This window comes from Trachurus trachurus, assembly GCF_905171665.1.
Source record: "Trachurus trachurus genome assembly, chromosome: 3".
Classification (NCBI taxonomy): Eukaryota; Metazoa; Chordata; class Actinopteri; order Carangiformes; family Carangidae; genus Trachurus; species Trachurus trachurus.
In genome coordinates, this window is record NC_139893.1 from 28,181,445 (window position 1) to 28,200,990 (window position 19,546).

Genomic DNA, 19,546 nt, shown 5'->3' on the forward strand with positions numbered 1-19,546 from the left:
TGAATATGCATGTATCCTGATCAATCCTAGTTGGGATGTTGATTTGTGGTAAACCTGAATCTCTTCATCTTAAAGAAGGGGCACTTTGACATGTTGGCATTTGCTTTTGGAAGTAAGCTGTGATGGAAATAATGCTGTGTTTGTATGGAACAATATTAAAGAGCTGGTTATCTTAGCATAGCATATAAAGCTTTACTTCTTATAGAGTTAGGTTGACTGTTAGGCGAAACCTTTGATACCAAAAAATGACATGAGAAAATTCCCACATATTACGCACTGAACTAGATCTAGGTGCTGTAAGAATTATGCTAAGCTAATTATACAGTGTCTACCAACACTTTGACCTGCAGACAAATATGGTCTGATAGTTTTATACTGGAGAAGGCTCCATGACAGATGGAGAAAACTTTAACTCCTCTGAAAGTTTTGTTGTTGTGTGCAGTGTTAACAGTTGTACTTGCTAAAAATACTGAAAAAGGTAAATGTGAGCATGATCTGCAACTTTACAACTTTCAGTGAAGAAGCAGAACAGTTAACATCGGGACATCTTGACTTTGACACGAGACAAGCTCAGGGAGATTTGGATAAAGAAGGTTGGTGACCACTGGTTGTGTGTGTGGAGTTGTGTGTCTGGATTAACAATGGCGAGGAGACTCTTGGCCGTCGGAGTCTTCAGACAGCAGCTTCCATTAACACTGTATCATTAACTGTGACAACCATCCAGTCCACCCTCAGGAAGCTGCTGCCGGCTTCTCTTTGAAATCTGAAAATTAATTCACAGCTCATCATGGATGGTGTGTGTTAGAGAGCGAGCATCAGCGGAGGATGCAACAAGCTTCATTTTATGGATCTCCCCAATTAGATGATGAGGGAGATAAGGGGCTATTCAGAGGGAGTGGAAGCCTTATTTCCATCTCCTGTTTGTGCTCCATCTGCATTCCTGCCAATTAATTTATGCTAATCTGCACCAGGCCACGCATCCATACACAAACTGAGCTTCCCTATGTGGAAGGTCAGTCACACAGGGAGGCTGGAGACGACACCAAGGCTGAAAATTACCCCCCCCCCCCCTCCTCCTCCCCCTGCTTCACTGAGAAAACAGACCGGCAGAGTACAAACAAATATAAACACACATACACTGACAATGAGGAGTGTAGTAGGTAGGTTGGGGGAAGGAAGGAGAGCGAGAGACGGAAGCAGAGAAGTTGACCTAAAAATTCTCCTCCTCAGTCCCCGAGGGCTGAGGGAGGAACGTCACAGAGGAAGTGGCTGCAAAGAGGCAGAGGGAGCTGTTTTTTTTTTTTTTTTCGTTTCTGCTGCTTCTTCTCACAGCAAACACACTGATCCTGTGTCAGACAGTATCGGTGGATAAATAAGCTCCAGCCCGTTTGTTTTTGGATCCTCTGATGCTGACGAACCTATGCTGTGTTGACTCTGGTGTTCTGTTTACATAGGATGCGAAACATCTGTAAAATGTCTGAAATGGGCGAAATACACAAAGACCCAGAGGTTTCAGATTAATTCATTAAACAGGAATCAGACTGATCTGTTTCCAGGTCACAAGAGACACATTTAATGACTTCTAACACTGAGAGTTACACAGATATTAAAGAATATGCACCATGGGTAATTTTCAAGACAACTTCAGTCGGGTAAAAAGCAGCTTCACCTGTGACACACGACTGAGAGCAGGTACAACTCTGCTTTAAAGGGGTTATAAGTAGGGCTGTCAATCAATTCAAGTATTTAATCACATGTTAGACAAAAATGTTTTTTATTCCTTCAAATGTATGGGATTTTGTTTAATAATAGAAAAATAGTTGCAAGTACAATGAGAATAAGTTAGGAAGTATGTCAGTTAGGTGACCCTAAGAGGACAAAAAGTACTACAACTTGAGAAAACACATGTAAACAGACACAACAAACAGACTCATTAAAAATCTATCTTGAGTTGTAACACACACACACAACACAAGAAAGGTATTTCCAGCGGACACAAAAAAGAAAGGAACACAGCCAGGTGCATCACTCTTTAGTGTCCCCTGGAGACACCTCTGTGGCTGTCTTTACTCTGGCTAATTGTGTTTTCTTAAGTTGAGTGTTTAGCCCACAGAGCCACTGTATGTGAGGGGTTTTTTAGTTTCTAGTTTCATATGTAATAGTCTCTTGTTAGCGAGTCAAGTATAAACTTCTAAAGGTAATCAGGGGACGACACAGCGAAAGTCTTCATCTTATCAAGTCATTTTTCTCTCTTACTGAGAGAGACCTGAAAGGTTTTCTCTGAATGTGACTCTAAAACTCTGCACTGACACTGTTAGAAATCATTTTAAACAATATCGTGTGACATTTTATCTTTTATTAAATGTAAGAGACAATACAACTTAAAGTTATTCCTTAATGAGAGGTTATCCTGGCAAATTTGAATTTTGCTTCTTTTGTCTCCTACTGTATGGTTAGATTTGTTGTTAGAAAAGTCAGTAATGTAAAAGACACACATCTTCACTGGTTACGTCCAAGGCAAAGAGACATTTTGGGTAAGAAGACATGCAACATTTAGAAGTGAAAGACAAAGACGTGTCGAGAACTACAGGCACACTGAAACCAACACAGGAAACCAAATGAGTGGATGGAAAGGTCAAAGGAACAAAATGGAGTTGACTACGTAGAAACTGAGGAACAAACGGAGCAGACCAATACCTTTCCTCCTTGCTGCAGTTAGCGTTTGTGATATCCAAGCTTTTACTGAAAACAGATTTGCTAAAAAAAAGGGGCAGACAGAAAATCAGGAGACAGACAGAAAAGGCAGTCACATAAGGGGGAATCCTAATGCACAGCATGCAGCACTCAAAGAAACAAACCAAACTCATTTATCACAGCAAAACAAACACAATCACCATGAGACAGAGAGCAACACAAAAACCTCACGCATGCATGGACTCAGAAACTCAGAAATCAGGAGACAAAACCCAGGAGGAGAAACGCAGTCATGGGTCATGCTGGAGTCAGTGGGACGTTCACACCCTCCCTCACTGTGAAGGAACAAACTGTGCAGGTTTCATCTCTGACTCATGTTCAGCTTTATTATCTCTATCAGCTGAACAGGCTGCTACACGGTGACAGCAGCACATCAGCTGACTCCTGCTGGGTGGACCTGCCCCTTCAGATTCACGCCGCCACAGCCGGAAAATCAACAGTTCATGCTGTGTTTGTAGGAGTCAGGAGCCTCACTGTTTTTCTACTCTCAGTTAAGTAAGTGTTCATCCTCGGTCTGATAGAAAAGGCTCAGGTTTCAAAGTAGTAAAAGTGATCCAGGTTTGGCTTGGGCTGATGTTCAGTATAGAGCTGGGCAATAAATTGTTTTTATTGAATAATTCAAATTTGTTCAAAATGAGAAGTAGATTTCTCTTTTTCTTGGATAATTATGGCACAGAGCCCCCACCTCTTCCCTGAACATCTGTAGTTACCATAGCAACACAGAGTTCTCTTCGGACACAACATCAACATGGCAGCGCGGGCTAATAACAGCAAAGAGGAGATCAGCGTCTCCTCAGTAGTCTGAAAGTGGTTTGTTGGGTTTTTGTAGGGCTCGATCTGGATCAAACCACTGTCACTGTGAAGGTCTGTGGAGACTAAAAGCAGCAGCACGACTCATTTATTCAGCATCAAACAGAGGCAGCACCTGAGTGGGAGGAGCCTGTTGCACCGACAGCTGTGGAGGACAAGTAGCCTACCGCTAACAAGCACAAGCAGCGATCGAGCAGCTAACAGAATCACAACTGTTTTCCCCACGGTGTCCTGAATGAGAAAAAGGGTCAAGGTGGAATGACGTTACAGATGTGGTTGAGTTTCACATCTCCGTATGAAGCCGTAACATGATTTTATTTTTAGGCCATATTGTCCAGCTCTGATTCAATAACACTGAACATCACTGCTCAGCTCACTGTGCATTGTACATTGACATGTGTCACATAAAACTAAACCAGTGTTTTATCACTTGTACCTTATCCGTATATAACCCAGAGCCAGTCCAAATGCCGTATGTGATATTTGGACTATAAAGAGATAAATGCTGGATATTGAGAGAGCCGATCCAGGTCAACAGGAAAAGGGGCCTGTTGAGTTGGATCGGGCACAGTTTCCAGTAAAGACATGGACAAACAAACATTTCAAAGAGTAACAGAAATCAGTCCATTTCAAAAGATTCACTGTGATTTATTTTACTATGAGATCACAACTTTTAAGGGAAGGAACAAATGACTATAAACCGCTCTACAGGTAGTAAACAAGCTTGGTGGTTCATGTAGCTTTACAAATAACCCCTTTATTGGATTAAATGAAGCCCAATCCTGAAAACAAGAAGCTTGAAACCTATTGTGACTGACCACTGTTGTGACTGGCCAGCATGTTAGCAGCTGGCTTGCTCACTAAACTTGTAGAACCATATATTCTGGATGAATCAATGTTTACACTCTCTGTTGGATGATTCCGTAACTACATATACAACAACTAAAGAGTATATGTTTCTATTATTATTACATGTTTTTTTCCATTACATCGGTGTGGCCCAAACTAGGTAGCCTACATTACCCATGAACCTCTAGATTTGTTGCTGTGGTAAAGAAGTCAGTCAGAGCTGAAACAAATTCAAAATGCTTCATTTTTACCAATTTGGATCAAAACGCTTTGCTACAGTCGACAAATTTCATTTAATCATCAGACTGAACCGAAGTGAAAATGTGACTCATCTCCTATAAACATCACTTCAGGTGTTTCTGTCCTCCCTGGTTCAGATCTGCCAACATGATGCCTTTATTTTCTTCAGTCATTCCCTTCAAGCAGCAGCACGGTTGGAAATATAAGACATGAAACCTCCACCTTATTAGAGTTAATCAACTTCAGGTCTCAGTGAGACGCTGTCATTGTCTCCTCTACCTGAACTAACTGTGTGTGATCCGTTGGAGTCAGTTCACACCCTCAAATGAAGCCACTCTCTTTACCCTGACGACTTCTACACGACTGTTGAGTGACTGGATTCATATATAAACTGCTATGTGCCACGTGTATGTTTGGTTCCCGCAGTTCTCAACAGTTACACTTTGAAACAAAATGTGAAGGTTGAATTAAATACGAAGGATAAAATCTTCTGAAACCATTCGCCCTTTTTCCTTTGTCATAAATCAAACTGTTGATCAAAGCAGCTCATGACGGAGGTGAAGGTAAGTCTTTTTTTTCTGTCTGCTTTTGATGAATATGAGCGACTAACACTGTCCACATGAATGCAGATTCAGGACGATGGCTCAGCCTTAAAGCCGCTTAACCTCAACAAAGTCTTTCACTTTTATCAACTGGCTTTATGTAACGTGTTGTCCTTTTAACATTCTATGTTTTTTCTTTTTTGACAACTTCTTTTTCAAAGCGATTATTAAGTAATATAAATATAAATAACATATACATAATAAAATCATTTTGTTTACAGGCCTCAAACAAACACCTTCGGCTCCACATTTGCAAACACAAATCCTCTTTGCTCAGTTTTAAATGTTTATTTACCAGCATTTAAAGTTGTTTTACCTGTCCAGAACACAAAGCAGACTTTTATGCTTTTGAAACTCTATGGCAGACATTATTTTCCATTTATCTCACCATCGAAAACCAAGTCTTTACATTTTCAATTTGACTGAAGGTCACTGCCCTTTTATGATGATGAGCCACTTCTCATTCATTGCTGTGGGTGATTTCACTTTGCAGAAGAAACAACTTGCTATTGTTTCTGCTATGTGCTTTTACATTGTTGTGACGTTATATTTCATACTATATTTTATTTTTGTTTGAATTCTATTTTTAGTCACACTGTTATGCCTTCTATTACTGATTTATTTCTGTTTTGTTGTTTGTTTTATCTTTCTGAGAAATACGTTAAAAAAGATTTTATAATAAAAGCAGTCATCATGGAGGCCGGGCTATACTGTATAAAAGAAGGAAATCTCAGCAGCTGCAGTAAAGAGCTGCTCCTCCACATCCACATTTATCTTTGAGCTTCTGGGAGATTTTCACCGAAATTAGCATCAAGTCCAAATATTTGATCTGCCGCTCTCTTTCCCTGTCTATGTCACCTGCTGCCATGGTGCCTTAAGTTCACAGTTTAGAGAAGGAGCAGTTAAAACATCCACCATACACATTAACAGCAGTGTCCCTGCTTCGGTTTCAGCTTGGGACCTTGTTACGAGTTCTTTTTTTTTTTTTATATTTGTAGAAATGAACAGGGACAAACAGCTGCCACTTACAGTAAAACACAAAGCTCCACGGTTCAGTGCAGACACTCGACTTGCACAGATCACTCAGTAAATACTGAGAGAAAAGATCCATAAATACAGAAGTGACCCTGGTGAGAGAGTTTCCTCTGATGCTGATGATTCTTCTCTTTTATTCATCACATGCAGGAATCATGAGTCCATGCAGAGTGAGGAGTGCCCAGGCTTCGATCTATTGTTTGTATCTGTACATGAATGTATTTATCTGGACCTTCACTGGACTTTAATATCACACATTTCAGATGCTGTAAAAACTACAATTCTCCCTTTTTTTTATATACATTATGCACTAACTTGCCAAACACATGTTTACAGCCTCTTCATGTCCTCTTTGACTGCATGCTCCATGCTGCACACTTTACACACACAACGTACAAACCTCAGAGTCCCGCTCATGCATTTCAACAACTGATGAGCGTCCACCAGAGCTAAGAGAGTGTGCTGTTAGTCTCTGGCAGAGCGTCTGAGACGGGAACCGTTTGTATTCTGTACATCCTGAACCAGCACAGAGAGGAAGACGCCTCATGTATTGAACATCAGGTCAGAGGAGAAGGGAGGGGCTTACAGCGGAGGACAGACGTCAAACGGACATGTGACATGAATTTGTAAAGATCTGCACCTCCCTTCCTCTCTCTGCTGACCTGGGGTTGAATACATTATTTATCAGGACTGATAACTGATCACAGTAATCATCAATAACACTCCGAACAACAGCAAACCTTCTCCGACTGACCTGCGTGTGTCAGACATGTTTGTCCATGCTCATGAACACACGTGCAGGCGTCACGGTGTCTCTTACCTCTGGCCGTGGGTCGCCATGTCGATGGCTCGCCGCACAGGTACGGGAGAACCCCCCTCCGTCACGCTCAGCACCTCCATGGACTTCCTCTCCGGCCTCCGTTTGCCATGGCGGCTCAGCATCGGGGAGTCCACGCGCTTCCTGGGCGGGTCTGCTGAGCAGGGCGAGGACAGAAGGTCGAAGGTGGACGAAAAGAAAAGAAAAGAAAAGACAAAGAAGCAGGTCAGAAACAACACGAACCAACAAAAGTCAGTGATTTAAGAAAATGTCCCTTGTTTTTCTATGTCAACAAATGTGTTATCTGGGCTCTTGGAGGAAACCCTGTGTAGCTAATATTATGGAGAGAGAAACACATGTGCCCACCCTCATGTGTTTCTGCTGGACTTCAGCTTGACCTACCTATTTCATTCCGCGGCGGCAGGTTCTGGTCTTCGTGGCTGGGATACCTCTCCTTACGGTCCAGGAGGAGGAAGTAGATCATCTTTTCCTGGTTGTCCCTGCAGAGACGAGAGAGAGTTCGCCATCAGCTTGAGTGCCCATTGGTTAAGAGAGGGACAGTGAGATGCTCCATCATCACAGGACGTATTAAATAGAAGAATTCATCAAAATGACAGTCTGTCTGCCGTCTCGTATATTTCCCCGCGCCTCTGATCAGCTCCTTTATCCCCCTCCCCCTCTCTCACTTAAACTGCTGCCTCCATGGTTTTAGCCCCCCCTTCCTCCCCCTCCCCCACTCACTCCTCAGACAGCAGGTCTTTGGTCAGTTTTTCCTTGTCTCTGAAGCAGCCCAGAGAGTGCATGCTCTCCAGGACGTCTGGGTCGATCTCCTCGGCTGCAGCCAGTGTCCTGATGGCCACCTTCCTGGGGACAGGCTGCTCGGGCTCAGGCTCATTCTTTCCAGCTCTGCAACACAACACACACACACACACACACACACACTTGATGTACGATACTGTGGAGACTGTAAAGTACATGGAGTGTACTAATATTGTGATTTGTAATACTGGGCTACAGAAATAAAACGGACATAAGTTCCATGTTGTTTTTTTCGTGTGAGCTAAAACTCACAAAAAAAAATATATATATATATATTTTTTTTCTTTTCTTTTCTTTTTTTTCTAATTTTATTTTAGAGGTGTGTTTTTGTGTCATGAGGTCTGGGGTTGAGCAGGTCAAGTCAGATGAGTTGAAAACAAAACTGCAGTTCACACAAACTGACCTGAAAAAGAAAGTACAATTATCACCCAAACTCTCTGGTGTGACAAAATAATCTCTGACCTCTGAATTTCCAGATCTCACTCTTGTTTTGGTGGGTATACTAACCATATTACTGACAGAAAAAACTATAAAAAATAAAAGCCAAACAGGCAGCACTGTGCAAAGCGAAACATTCAACAAACAGTCAGTTTGCTGATGTTTTTGATGAGGGTCGTCGACAGAATTCAGCTATTTGAAGCAGAATCAGTGAATCCATTAGGGATCAGAGGTCCATTAGGACAAACTGTCCTCATGTTTGATCTCAGGACTCATGCAGCTGCTTCTTCTCTGAGAGGCTTACATCAAGTACTGGCTTTGAGGGAACACATTGTTATCATTGTAACTCTGCATCATCTGCTTAACTTACTTCATGTGAACATTTATATACTGTAAAGACAGCCAACGTAAACAGCAATAGGAAGTATATGACAGGTGGATGTACTTACAGGTACCACGTGTGCTTCTGGATCTGCTCTAACTGTTGGAGAAATCAGAGCAGGACATGAAGATTAATGACTCTTAGTTTATGAATGAAGAAGAGAAAGAATTTCTCAGCATTAAACAGGATGTTGGACCTGTATTTGCTCGTTATGTTTTGGTTATTACTAAGACTCCACTAATTCTATGCTTTTGTTCACTTACAACCATCTAAAATACACACATCCAGTACAATTAGGACTTGAACTCCCTGCAGCGATGCTGTGAGCCAGTACTTCCTGTCTGAAGGACTGACAAACCCTGTTACCAGCCGTGAGCTGTACATTTAAATAGATTTAGTTCTACAGCAGTGTGGGAAGAAAAGCGTTCAAGAACCAGAGATTTCATCATCCAGAGGTCTGATAAGTTCACTTCTATCTAGCCGACCAACTCTGACACATCATTTGAGGACATTTATTATTTACCCCGACTCCTAGAAATGGAAAAACTGTTGCACTTCCCCTTAAGGGCTGACTTCAAGGTTGACTCTTAGTGACTGTCGGGGCAGTTATTTTGCCATAACCGCATGGCATCCACTTTACTGGGAGTGTTGGGTGGATCGGCAGGTGCCATCACAGACTAATGATCAAACATTATGGAAAGGGACTTAATATGGGAGTGAATATCACTGAAACTCATTTCCAGATATAGTTTTAAATTCTTTCTTCTGTTTTTCTTTCATATTGTGAAATCTTCAATTTTGTTTTCCTGAACTATTGGATACATTTGTCCAGTTGTTGGAGGGAATGTGGAGAAAAAATGTGCTGAATGCACACATAGTACAACATTTTCTTTTAGAAACACAAGTGTGCAATGAAAAACTCTACTTGTTTTGGATGATGAGTATCACAGCTCTGAAGCAAAAAGTCAGAGGCACCTTGAACAAGTGTCGAGAAACATTAGAAGACATATGGAATTAATTATGGAAAAGCTAACTTATCTAATTAATAAAAATGGAAACAAGCTGGAAACGTGTCCCTTCCTCAGACTAAGCAGAGCTGGGTCTGGGTGACTTTATCAATATGGTTAAAACACAAGTTAACAAGCTTCATTCTTCCAGGTATGAGATGTTGACCAGGGACTCTGGGTTGTTTTTCTATATTTCAGTTTCCTCCCACAGGCCTGAAGACAAGCAGGTAAGGTGTATGTGAGTGTGTGAACGTATCTCTGCAGTAAAGTGTGTATGGTATCTGTGAAAAGACTGAAGCTATTATGGAAGTCCAATTTGGAGCTTATCAGCTGTGGGATGTTGCCAAAAACAAGCGCCACGTTAAAACAGCCACAGACAGAACAGAAGTGAAAGCACATTATCTAATACAGCCTTTTGTCATTTCCGTAATGTTTCTATTCTAAGCCAAAACAAATCCTTGGCCTGAGATGAAAAGATTTTATGCAGAGCACCATCGCTGCAGGGCCAGTCATGGTGCAACTCTGCTAAATTTAGCCTGAGCCGTCCCTAAAGCAAAAGCCCAGTCTGTGAAAACATCAAGCGAGCACGAGTCTCCTGACTGAAGATCTCAGCTCTCTCCTGCTCTGCGGCCGACCATGGGGGAGGCGTGTATGACGACTTACCGTGAGCCTCTTGCCGGCGTCCACTTCAATCATGCCACGCAGAAGGTTCTGACAGTCCGGAGGGATGAAGTGAGGCATGTGGAAAACTCCCAGCTTCACCTTCTCCAAAAGATTCCTCAGGTTGTCGTCGTCAAAAGGCAGAGCGCCCTGGAGGAGCGGGAAGACGACATGGTCAATCGACTTGGACAGAAATGTGCATCAATGATTTTGCTGATGTTGATCCGTGCATAAAGTTCACCTTCGAACTGATTTGAAGTCTGACATTTGGATTTGCCCCGCTGACTAATAGAAAGGGAGAACTGAAATCTAACAGGAATGTGTCCAGCCTGAATATCAACCACTAAGAAACAGCAGCAGAAGTACCATGACGACCATCCGTGTCATGGTAGCAATAATGAAGGGTTTAGGTTATGGTACCGACAAGGTTTTGAGGAAACTACTGAAACTACTTAGTTTGCCTCGGGAAATAATTGTGGTTTGAGTCAAAATAAGTATTTTGTTGAGATTACTGTAGATGACCTTTGTCATAATGGTTGTGAAAACTGAAATAAACATGTTTACAGCCTGGTACAAAAACTATTTTGGTCTCTAAAAACTGTGGAACTCAACTGCTTATACAATTTTTCAGAGACAGTATAGAGGACTGAGGGCGGGGCCACTTTGTGGAGCAGGAATGATGCAACACACTCTCTGCTCCGCAAATGCCCCTACTCTTTGACTGTTTTTAAATTAGCTTGGCTTTAGGGGGCTGCCAAGATGGCAACAGTGGACCAGCTCACTCTGAGCTTCAGAAACGTCCATCACAGTCTACGGTTTTATCGTTTACTTGCGTGTCTCTCAATAACACCATCCCACAACTCCCTACTTCACTTCCTTCCTTCACTTTGGCCACTTGAGGTCATCTAATACTAAAACGTAACAGCTGCTGCATAGACGACCTTGGGGCTTGTGTTTTTCAGGGAGGACAGTTTTTTGGCAGTGCTGGATGAAAGAACCATGAGAAATCATTCATTGTGGCTCCGTGGTAAAAAAAAATGGCCAATGGTTGTTGTTGTTGCCTCATTCACAGGGCCAAAAATCAAAACTGCACAACAGGGAGATCTGAAAACACAGAGCGGGCACCGAACTGGCCCTTCACCTGCTCACACAATACACTGCACTGACATCCTCCTGTTGTCATGTAAATGGCCTGTCAGGTGTTCACGGAGAGATAATTCGGGTTGTGACAAAGAGGAGGACTGGAGGCAGCTTGTGAGCGATATCAGTCATCAGAGCTGCTGATGATGAAGCAGTTTGTGTCTCTGCTCTCTGGCTGGGGAGGGCGCTCAGCGACGTGATGACTGATACCGTTTCCTCCTCATTGAAAAGGAGCAGGACGGAGCCAGATGGCCGGTGACACTGCGTAGGCGATCAAAACAACACAAGTGGAGAGATTGATCTTCACATGATGATGGCTGTGTTATGTGCTTTGTCTCAATCAGGGGAGGAACACACATGCGTGCACATACCACACACACACACGCACACACAAACAAACAAACAAACAAACAAACAAACAAACAAACAAACAAACAAACAGTTATTTACTCGGTTCCCTGGCTGCTCACTTGTCACTGTCACATTATGGAGCCACTGCTTTGAAAAGTCTTTGTTGTGTGACGTGCTTTTTACGTGACAGAGCTGCTGAGAGTCTGTAGTACACAAGAGTGATTCACACACCACGCAACACTGTCATTCAAACATCTTAAATGGGAATGTTAAAAAAAAAAACACAAATCAATTCAGACAAACCAGCACAAACACGGGCAGTTTGGTTTGCAGACTGTAAAAGATTTTCAACATCAACATCAACTCTCAGACCTGTTCAGGAAAGTACGTTCTCTCCCCTGCCTCCAGATGTGGTCGGCCTCTGGTCAGTGCTGTGTTCACACTTAAAGGGATAGTTCAACATTTTTGAAAATTGGCCCATCGCCATGATCCCCCTAGTAATAGCAGTAGGTTAGTTACCTTTAATTGTTGGTCCAAGCTGCTTTTAGATCGGGGGAGACGAATACCGAGCGGCGCAGCTACACTACGGAGGCTAATGGAATTTCTTGGTTTTGCTCATCAAACTCAGCAAATACACAACCAAAAAACTCAAAAACGCTGTGGTGGACAAGTTGTGACCTGCACATTTACCACGCTATGAGATAATAGCGGAAAGTTAAGAGAAGTGAAGCAAATACTCGGAACTACTTTCTTCAGTGAACCACTGGTCGGAGGGACACAGTGTGCGCACCTCAGCCAGTGCCGTAGTATACGGACGTATCTGCAGTAAACAGGCGCTTTTGAAATCACTCCGCCGAGCAGCCGTCTAGAGTGTAAAGTCCGACTTTGCCTCTAAAACAACTCCATCTCGCAACTTTCCGCTATTATCTCATAGCGTGGTGAATGTGCAGGTCACAACTTGTCCACCACAGCGTTTTTGAGTTTTTTGGTTGTGTATTTGCTGAGTTTGATGAGCAAAACCAAGAAATTCCATTAGCCTCCGTAGTGTAGCTGCGCCGCTCGGTATTCTTCTCCCCCGATCTAAAAGCAGCTTGGACCAACAATTAAAGGTAACGAACCTACTGCTATTACTAGGGGGATCATGGCGATGGGCCAATTTTCAAAAATGTTGAACTATCCCTTTAAAAAGAGTCAGTTCAAAGTACAGCACTGCCTCTGGTGTAGTGTCATATGTATAATTTAGGGCAGGGGTGGGGGGTTAGGCAAGGAGGTGCTGGTTTATCAGGTTGTTCGAGCTGCAAGGCTCCACTGTAAAACAAAAATTAGCTATAGCACTCACTGGCTAAAGCTGTAGCTGTCTCTGGTCGGCCCGCGAGGAGGAGGTGAATCTGAACATGCAAACACTTAGCATGTTAGCTAACGCTAGCTTTAATCTGACCCTCTGTTTGAGTTCATTAGACGAGAGGTTAAGTTCTGGGAAAGTGGACATTTTTAACCATTGGTGACACTGGCTGAAAAGTCATTATGGCCGAGCAGTCAGGGTGTCAACTGTGGAAGCAGCTGGTTCAACTCCTCCAAACTTTACTGCATGTTTGTCTCATATTCCCTGTTTGTCTCCACATTTTAGAGATGTACAAGCGTCCTAAAGTAACAAAAAAAAATCTTGAAAATCTTTGAATCTTTCTTATTTCCTATCATATCATCTCTCTATCAGATAGGCCATCTATCCTAGCTTTCCTCCTGTGAAGTCCCATGAGGTAGTGTTTGTTGTCATTTAGCACCATCTGACTAAAACTGAACTGAAGTTGAATTTTTGTACCTGGCAAAGTTAAGTAGCCTAAGAGAAGGCAGGAGAGCTTCATGTCTACGCTCATTCAATTAATAATGTGATTTCAATTCTTTATCAGTACACAACATGTTTCCAGCTCCTCATGTTTAATTTAATCCCAGCTGGTGTAAAGCTCAGACCCATCACCCGTCCACTGCAACACCTTTCATGATGTTACAGCAGCCACACATTTCTCATATTCCCGACACCAACAACAAACCCGCCATGTTTAAAGTCAGATGCGCAGGCTGTAGATTTGCCTTTAACAGCGACCTTCATTAATAACAACACCAACATGTTCTGTCCACCAGTGCGTTTGGATGTTGACCTTTAATTCCCTGGTGCTGCACTTTATTTTGTGCTGAAACGTTTCTGACCTTATTCTTCACCTTGGATATTCTGCGGGGAATGACTGCTTCATTCAGCGTAAATAGTTGCCTCAGGAAAAAAACTAAATCAACTTCTCCTCCTCCTCCTCCTGTGGGTGGGTAGGGTGGGGAGAACCCCCTGCTCAACACTGCATCAATCCAGGAGTGTGAGCAGGTTATCCTGTGACACCATGTTCTGTACAAATACACTGATGCACTTTGAGTCTTACAGCTGTTCGAGGAGCGAGGAGATGAACACTGAAATGATCATTTATCATTTCAGATGTTTCCTGATTAAAACGCTGTGAAACAAATTCACATCAAAAATCCAGGACACTGTTGTCTGAAAGTATTAGGGTGGAAATGAGAGTGGAAGAGGCAAAAGAAACACAGGGACTATTGGTTTGAACTGTGTGTGCACTAAGCCAACCTCATACATGCAAAGACACAAGCAAATTCAGAAAACAACTTCCTAGACTCACAACACAACAGAGGTGTTTACATGGACACAAAAAAGTGACGGACCTGGCTGTGGCGGTTTCGTTCAGTGCTTTTTTTTGGCTCAGACTGAAAACCAAGTCAAATCAAGTTGTTGCTCATGGCAGCACTTTAGGATCTATATTTTAATAAAAATCAAATTAACCAAAACCCCATGATCCAAATTTAACTCATGCTGACACATACTGTAGATACTCACATCCTGTGCAAAAAAAAATAAAAAATCAGAGACTCATTTTAATGTCTGTGTCAGAGGACAGTCTGTTACTCACCACTAAAAGTGCAAACAGGATGACTCCACAGCTCCACGCATCTGCTTTCCTCCCATCATACTTCTCGCCCTGGTACAGACAGAGACAGAGAGAGAGAGAATGAGGTGAGACTCACATCTTGTGCACAACTTTCATTCTGAGGCTGTTTCCTAAACCAGGCTCCTGACTTAAATATATGTACTGTATATATATCCCTACAGTATAACATCAGTAAGTTGTGATGCTGACTACACTGCACTGCAGGAGTTATTCTAAGAAGAAGCATTTGAATTTTATTTTTCTGGTGGACCCTGCCTGCCGCATCTACTGCGTGACCCATGATGTCTGCAGATGTAGGTTGTCATGTAACCATTATTTTCTAGCAGCGGTCATGTCCACAGAGGAGCTGAAGCAGGTTCGATAAGATACTGGAAAAATCTATCTGAAGACCTGAGCAGGTGAACTGAGGAGAACTGTGGGTGTTTTAAAGGTTGTTTCAGAGGCAGGTGCACACACTCAAACTCTGGCCAACGATCAACGTTAAAGCTACACCTACACCTTTGTTTGCACAAACAGAAGTGAGTAAGAAAGTCATCATCTCTGCTGTATATTAGATAGGGGGCAAAAAAAAGGGTCAGTTGTAGTAATAATAACCCAATATGTACAAATATCCACATGTAAAATATTCAGTATGCACATGTATGAACCCTATTAGACATAAGAACAATTGTATATATTGATATCTAGCCCATACATACAAGTATGATTATATTTTTTATTAAACCTATTAACATATGGGTTTGCAACAGATTATACTATGTAGCATTAATCATGAATATTTTTTATATATGTACATAAACAAATTTTATGAATATTTCATACATGTTGCCAACTTATGAGGATGTTTCAATGCGATAATAACATATCCTCCTATAGGTGATATATGTACATAGCCTATGTCCTGTATTAGACACACAGTATGTAATGTCCACATAACTCGTCCACAGGGACAGGACCAGAACTACAAAGCTACAAGTCAAATAGCTGATGTTTTATGTAAGTGTGTTTTAACCCAGTGGGGGGATGGGATGGGGGATCTGTGATGTAAGAGCTTTTTCTGGTTGGAGCTGCTATTACTGTATGAAAGAAAGAGAGAGCACTTACCCTGATAACCTCTGGGCAGGCGTAATGTGGAGATCTGGAAGAGACAAGAGAGGCCGTTATGGTGGAATGGACTCTCTCACACACACATGCACACAATTACATACACACGCTACACACAGCCAGCAGCCACAACCAACAAACTGAGGAATAAGAGACCAGGTGAAGCTCTGACATAACTTCCTCTGAGGAAATATGAGCCACTTTACTTGTGACATAAAAAAGCTTCAGCCTGACGTGGTTCATGATTTTTTATGTTGGCTAAGTGACCATTACATAACAGCAAATATCCACCACAAAGTTACACTTCACATACAAACAACAGTATTGGGAGAGGAAATTCAACTTCTACATAAACGTTTGAACAAGTTTTGACTCAGACACAGTGAGAAACTCATTAGACATGTTTCAGGGGAAACTCTTGTACTTCTAACTGTTGATTGTTTTACTGAGTTGACACTTAACATCACTGCTACATATCAATGCTAATTTAGTGAACAGCTGCAACTTATTATTATGGTGCCTGGTATGAATTTATACCTGACACAATGATACAAATTGTATTCATTTATCGTATCCACTAAAGCAAAGAGATGAAATGCTCAAAGCCAAAGAAAGACGGATTAAGATGCCAATAAAAAGACGTATTGATCTGGTTTGTGTGGTGTAAGACTCTACAAGGTTGTTCCAGAGGATCAATAACACAAGACGACCACCTTCAGTTTTCAGCCTTGGATAACAACACGATACTGGGACTGGCCATGTAACGCGTTGTATATCAAGAATAAATCATTGAACCGTTTCTTTTTAGTCTTTTTTTTTCAATAATTTTGTCTTTATTTTGCAGCGACACTCAAGGAGAGAGAAAGTGGACTACAGTACAGTATATGCAGCATCAGGCCACAGGTCACACTTGAACCCAGCACTCTGCAGTAAAGCCTTACTGCTCCACCAGGTGAGCCACCAAAACATCCCAAAAGCATATCTTTCAGTGACTGTGTGTCAATGGAAAGCACTAAAACTGCCATGAAGTGTGATCTATGACACAAAAAATGGAAATCTTCCAGTTTATCTGAGAAAGAATATAAAGAACAGAAATGTCGGAGGGGGAGAAGTGAAATCACAACATTAACAGAGGCATAAGATTCATAATCAGATAATGACAGCACGCACTCGCAGCAGTGAGAACACACTCTGCTCTTTCTCTGTGTGGATTAATCGGAACAAATGGAGCAAAGAGCTCGACAGTGTTTCATCTAAACTCCCAGAGTAAACACACACTCCATCATTGCCAACATCCTGCTTCATTATGCTAATGTATGTAAAAACAAGTCAATTTGAACTCGTGTCAAAATACACTAAGTGCAATCTAATTACAGCCAAGCAAATCTTCATCCTCCCTGCCTGAGGCGACTCGTCCTCAGTCGTCGCCGAGTGACATTTTATAAATTCCATTAATGTCACGTGAAGCGAAGGAGCCGGTCCACTTGTTACTCATGCGAGATATTTACAGGATCCATCAGCGGTTCTTCATAAAAACTCTCTGAGCCACTGACATGTGGAAGACTAATCTGACACATCCTCATGTGGATGCAGCTCCATCTATCACACCATCAGGAGCTCAGGACTCAAATCTCCCAGCAACTACCACCCAACGGCCGACTGACACCAACTGCCCTCCCAACCAACTCATCACACACTTCCTTTTTACAGCTGACTATAAAACCTCCATTAAACAACAATATATCCATTAACCTGTTGACATCATAATGGCGTCTAATCACCAGACTCTCACACCTCTCACTTGGCAGGAAGAGTTCCTCTGTCTCCTTCATTGAACTACTGCAGCAGCTGGAGCAGGATGGTAGGCTACACAATCACCTACATGTAAAAAGTTGAACTAATTCTCTGCTGCTAGACGTTAGATAGATTCTGGATTATCTGCTGCATCAGACATGAAAATGTGTAAAAATGTGGGACTGCTGTCAAATCAGCAACAGCGATGTAACATTAACGAACATTTCTATGAAAAAAGAGGTCGTAATATTGTCTGATGAAATTAAATCACTGAATTCTCACGGAACTTAACTAATTTATTTTTCACTCCTTTGTTCTCCCTGACACCACATCTGTAAAGGCTAAATCCCACCACCAGTGTCTGGATGACAGACACAACCCTCAGCCGCACCTGAGGAATCAGCATGAAAACGAAAGAAGCGGGTACAGAACATGACTCTGGTGCATTACTGAGAAGATAACCAGTTCCTTAATTGTCTGAATTATAATGAGGACTAATGAGTAACTGTGGGCCAAGCATCTTCTCAGCCGCTCCGTGTTCACTCTTTAGCTTTGCACGGCGTCTCTGAGCCGGAGGAGTCGAGCTGCAGTCATTCCACATGACTGAGTCCATGAAACAGTGGTTAGCCTGCGGTTCACTGTGGAGAGTGGGACACCCTGGACCAGCTCATGTCCTGAAGAACAAACAACTAGGACTTGATAAAACTGCGACATTTCTCCTGTTTGCAGAGACGCAGCGGCTTCACACAACTGCCTGAATCAAAGCTACACATATGAACAATGACAGCTAGCTGGACTCTGCAGCTCTACAAGGATTTTTTGAGCCCTTTTCAGCCTTTTGGGGCACATTTCCTGTTTGGTTCTGATTTAGGGGGCTCTGATCAATTCTCTGTTCACCACCTGCGCAGACAGACTGGAGGAGACCAAACACAGAGCTAAAACATGGACATACACCTGATTTTGAATGAATGCTACATGTAATAGATCTGTGTGTGACCTTTACATAATTTCCTTTAAGATTTATAATGTGCAACACAAGATAATGAAGGAAGCTAGATGAACGGATACATTTATATTTTTTTTAATCAAAAAATAAACCACCACACACTGAAATACTCAGTTTTATTGAGTGGATAAATTATGTATTTATGATTTATGGAGAAGGGGTGGGATTAAATAAGCATTGCTACATCGCACTCCTTTTCGAATATCTATAAAGAATATAATGATTATGCTTTTGTTTTCAATGTTTTTGTTTTCAATTTTTGTTCTATAACATGCTTACGTTGTTGCTCGGGTTTTTGCTTACATGCTGGAAATAAATAAAATAAAATAAAAATTCAATTCAGTATTGGCAGTCTCTCCTCTCTCATTTGTCAAATCTTTTTCTCTATAGTGCTTGCAAAGTAAAGTTCATATACTAAAACACAGTATTTCATAAGAGTACTCTGGTGGCATATGGGCTTGCTGAGCCCTCAGCAGGAGGTCACTGCATTGGCTCCCAACCAGACATATTAGGCAGATCTATATAGATAGATTCACTGTGACAGTCTCTCTAATGTACCAATCAATAAAGGGCATAAAATGGTCCAAAAATACACTGAGTAATATAGCAACATGAGAAAGAGAAAAGACTGGAGAACTTGTATTACAGTCATAGCAGGTTGTCAGCTGCGGTGTAAACAAGTCACCAAACATTCAAAAAATGATTTGTACAACTGTTGATGCTGATATATTTT

At 41.9% G+C, this 19,546-nt stretch overlaps 1 protein-coding gene across 2 annotated transcripts in view; it reads right to left on the bottom strand.

The window, feature by feature from the left end:
- The window catches only part of LOC311008259 (serine/threonine-protein kinase BRSK2-like), a gene marked incomplete at its 3' end in the record, with an annotated part of 116,591 nt that overhangs the window by 16,131 nt on the left and 80,914 nt on the right, over positions 1 to 19,546 (bottom strand). For both annotated transcript variants that reach the window (XM_084001762.1, XM_084001763.1), the window contains exons 6-12: positions 16,014 to 16,047; positions 14,871 to 14,939; positions 10,417 to 10,563; positions 8,814 to 8,845; positions 7,849 to 8,013; positions 7,510 to 7,607; positions 7,111 to 7,261 (exon numbers count right to left, since the gene is read on the bottom strand). In XM_084001762.1, coding sequence (XP_083857888.1) covers positions 7,111 to 7,261; positions 7,510 to 7,607; positions 7,849 to 8,013; positions 8,814 to 8,845; positions 10,417 to 10,563; positions 14,871 to 14,939; positions 16,014 to 16,047 — 696 coding nt within the window. The remainder of the gene's footprint in view (positions 1 to 7,110; positions 7,262 to 7,509; positions 7,608 to 7,848; positions 8,014 to 8,813; positions 8,846 to 10,416; positions 10,564 to 14,870; positions 14,940 to 16,013; positions 16,048 to 19,546) is intronic.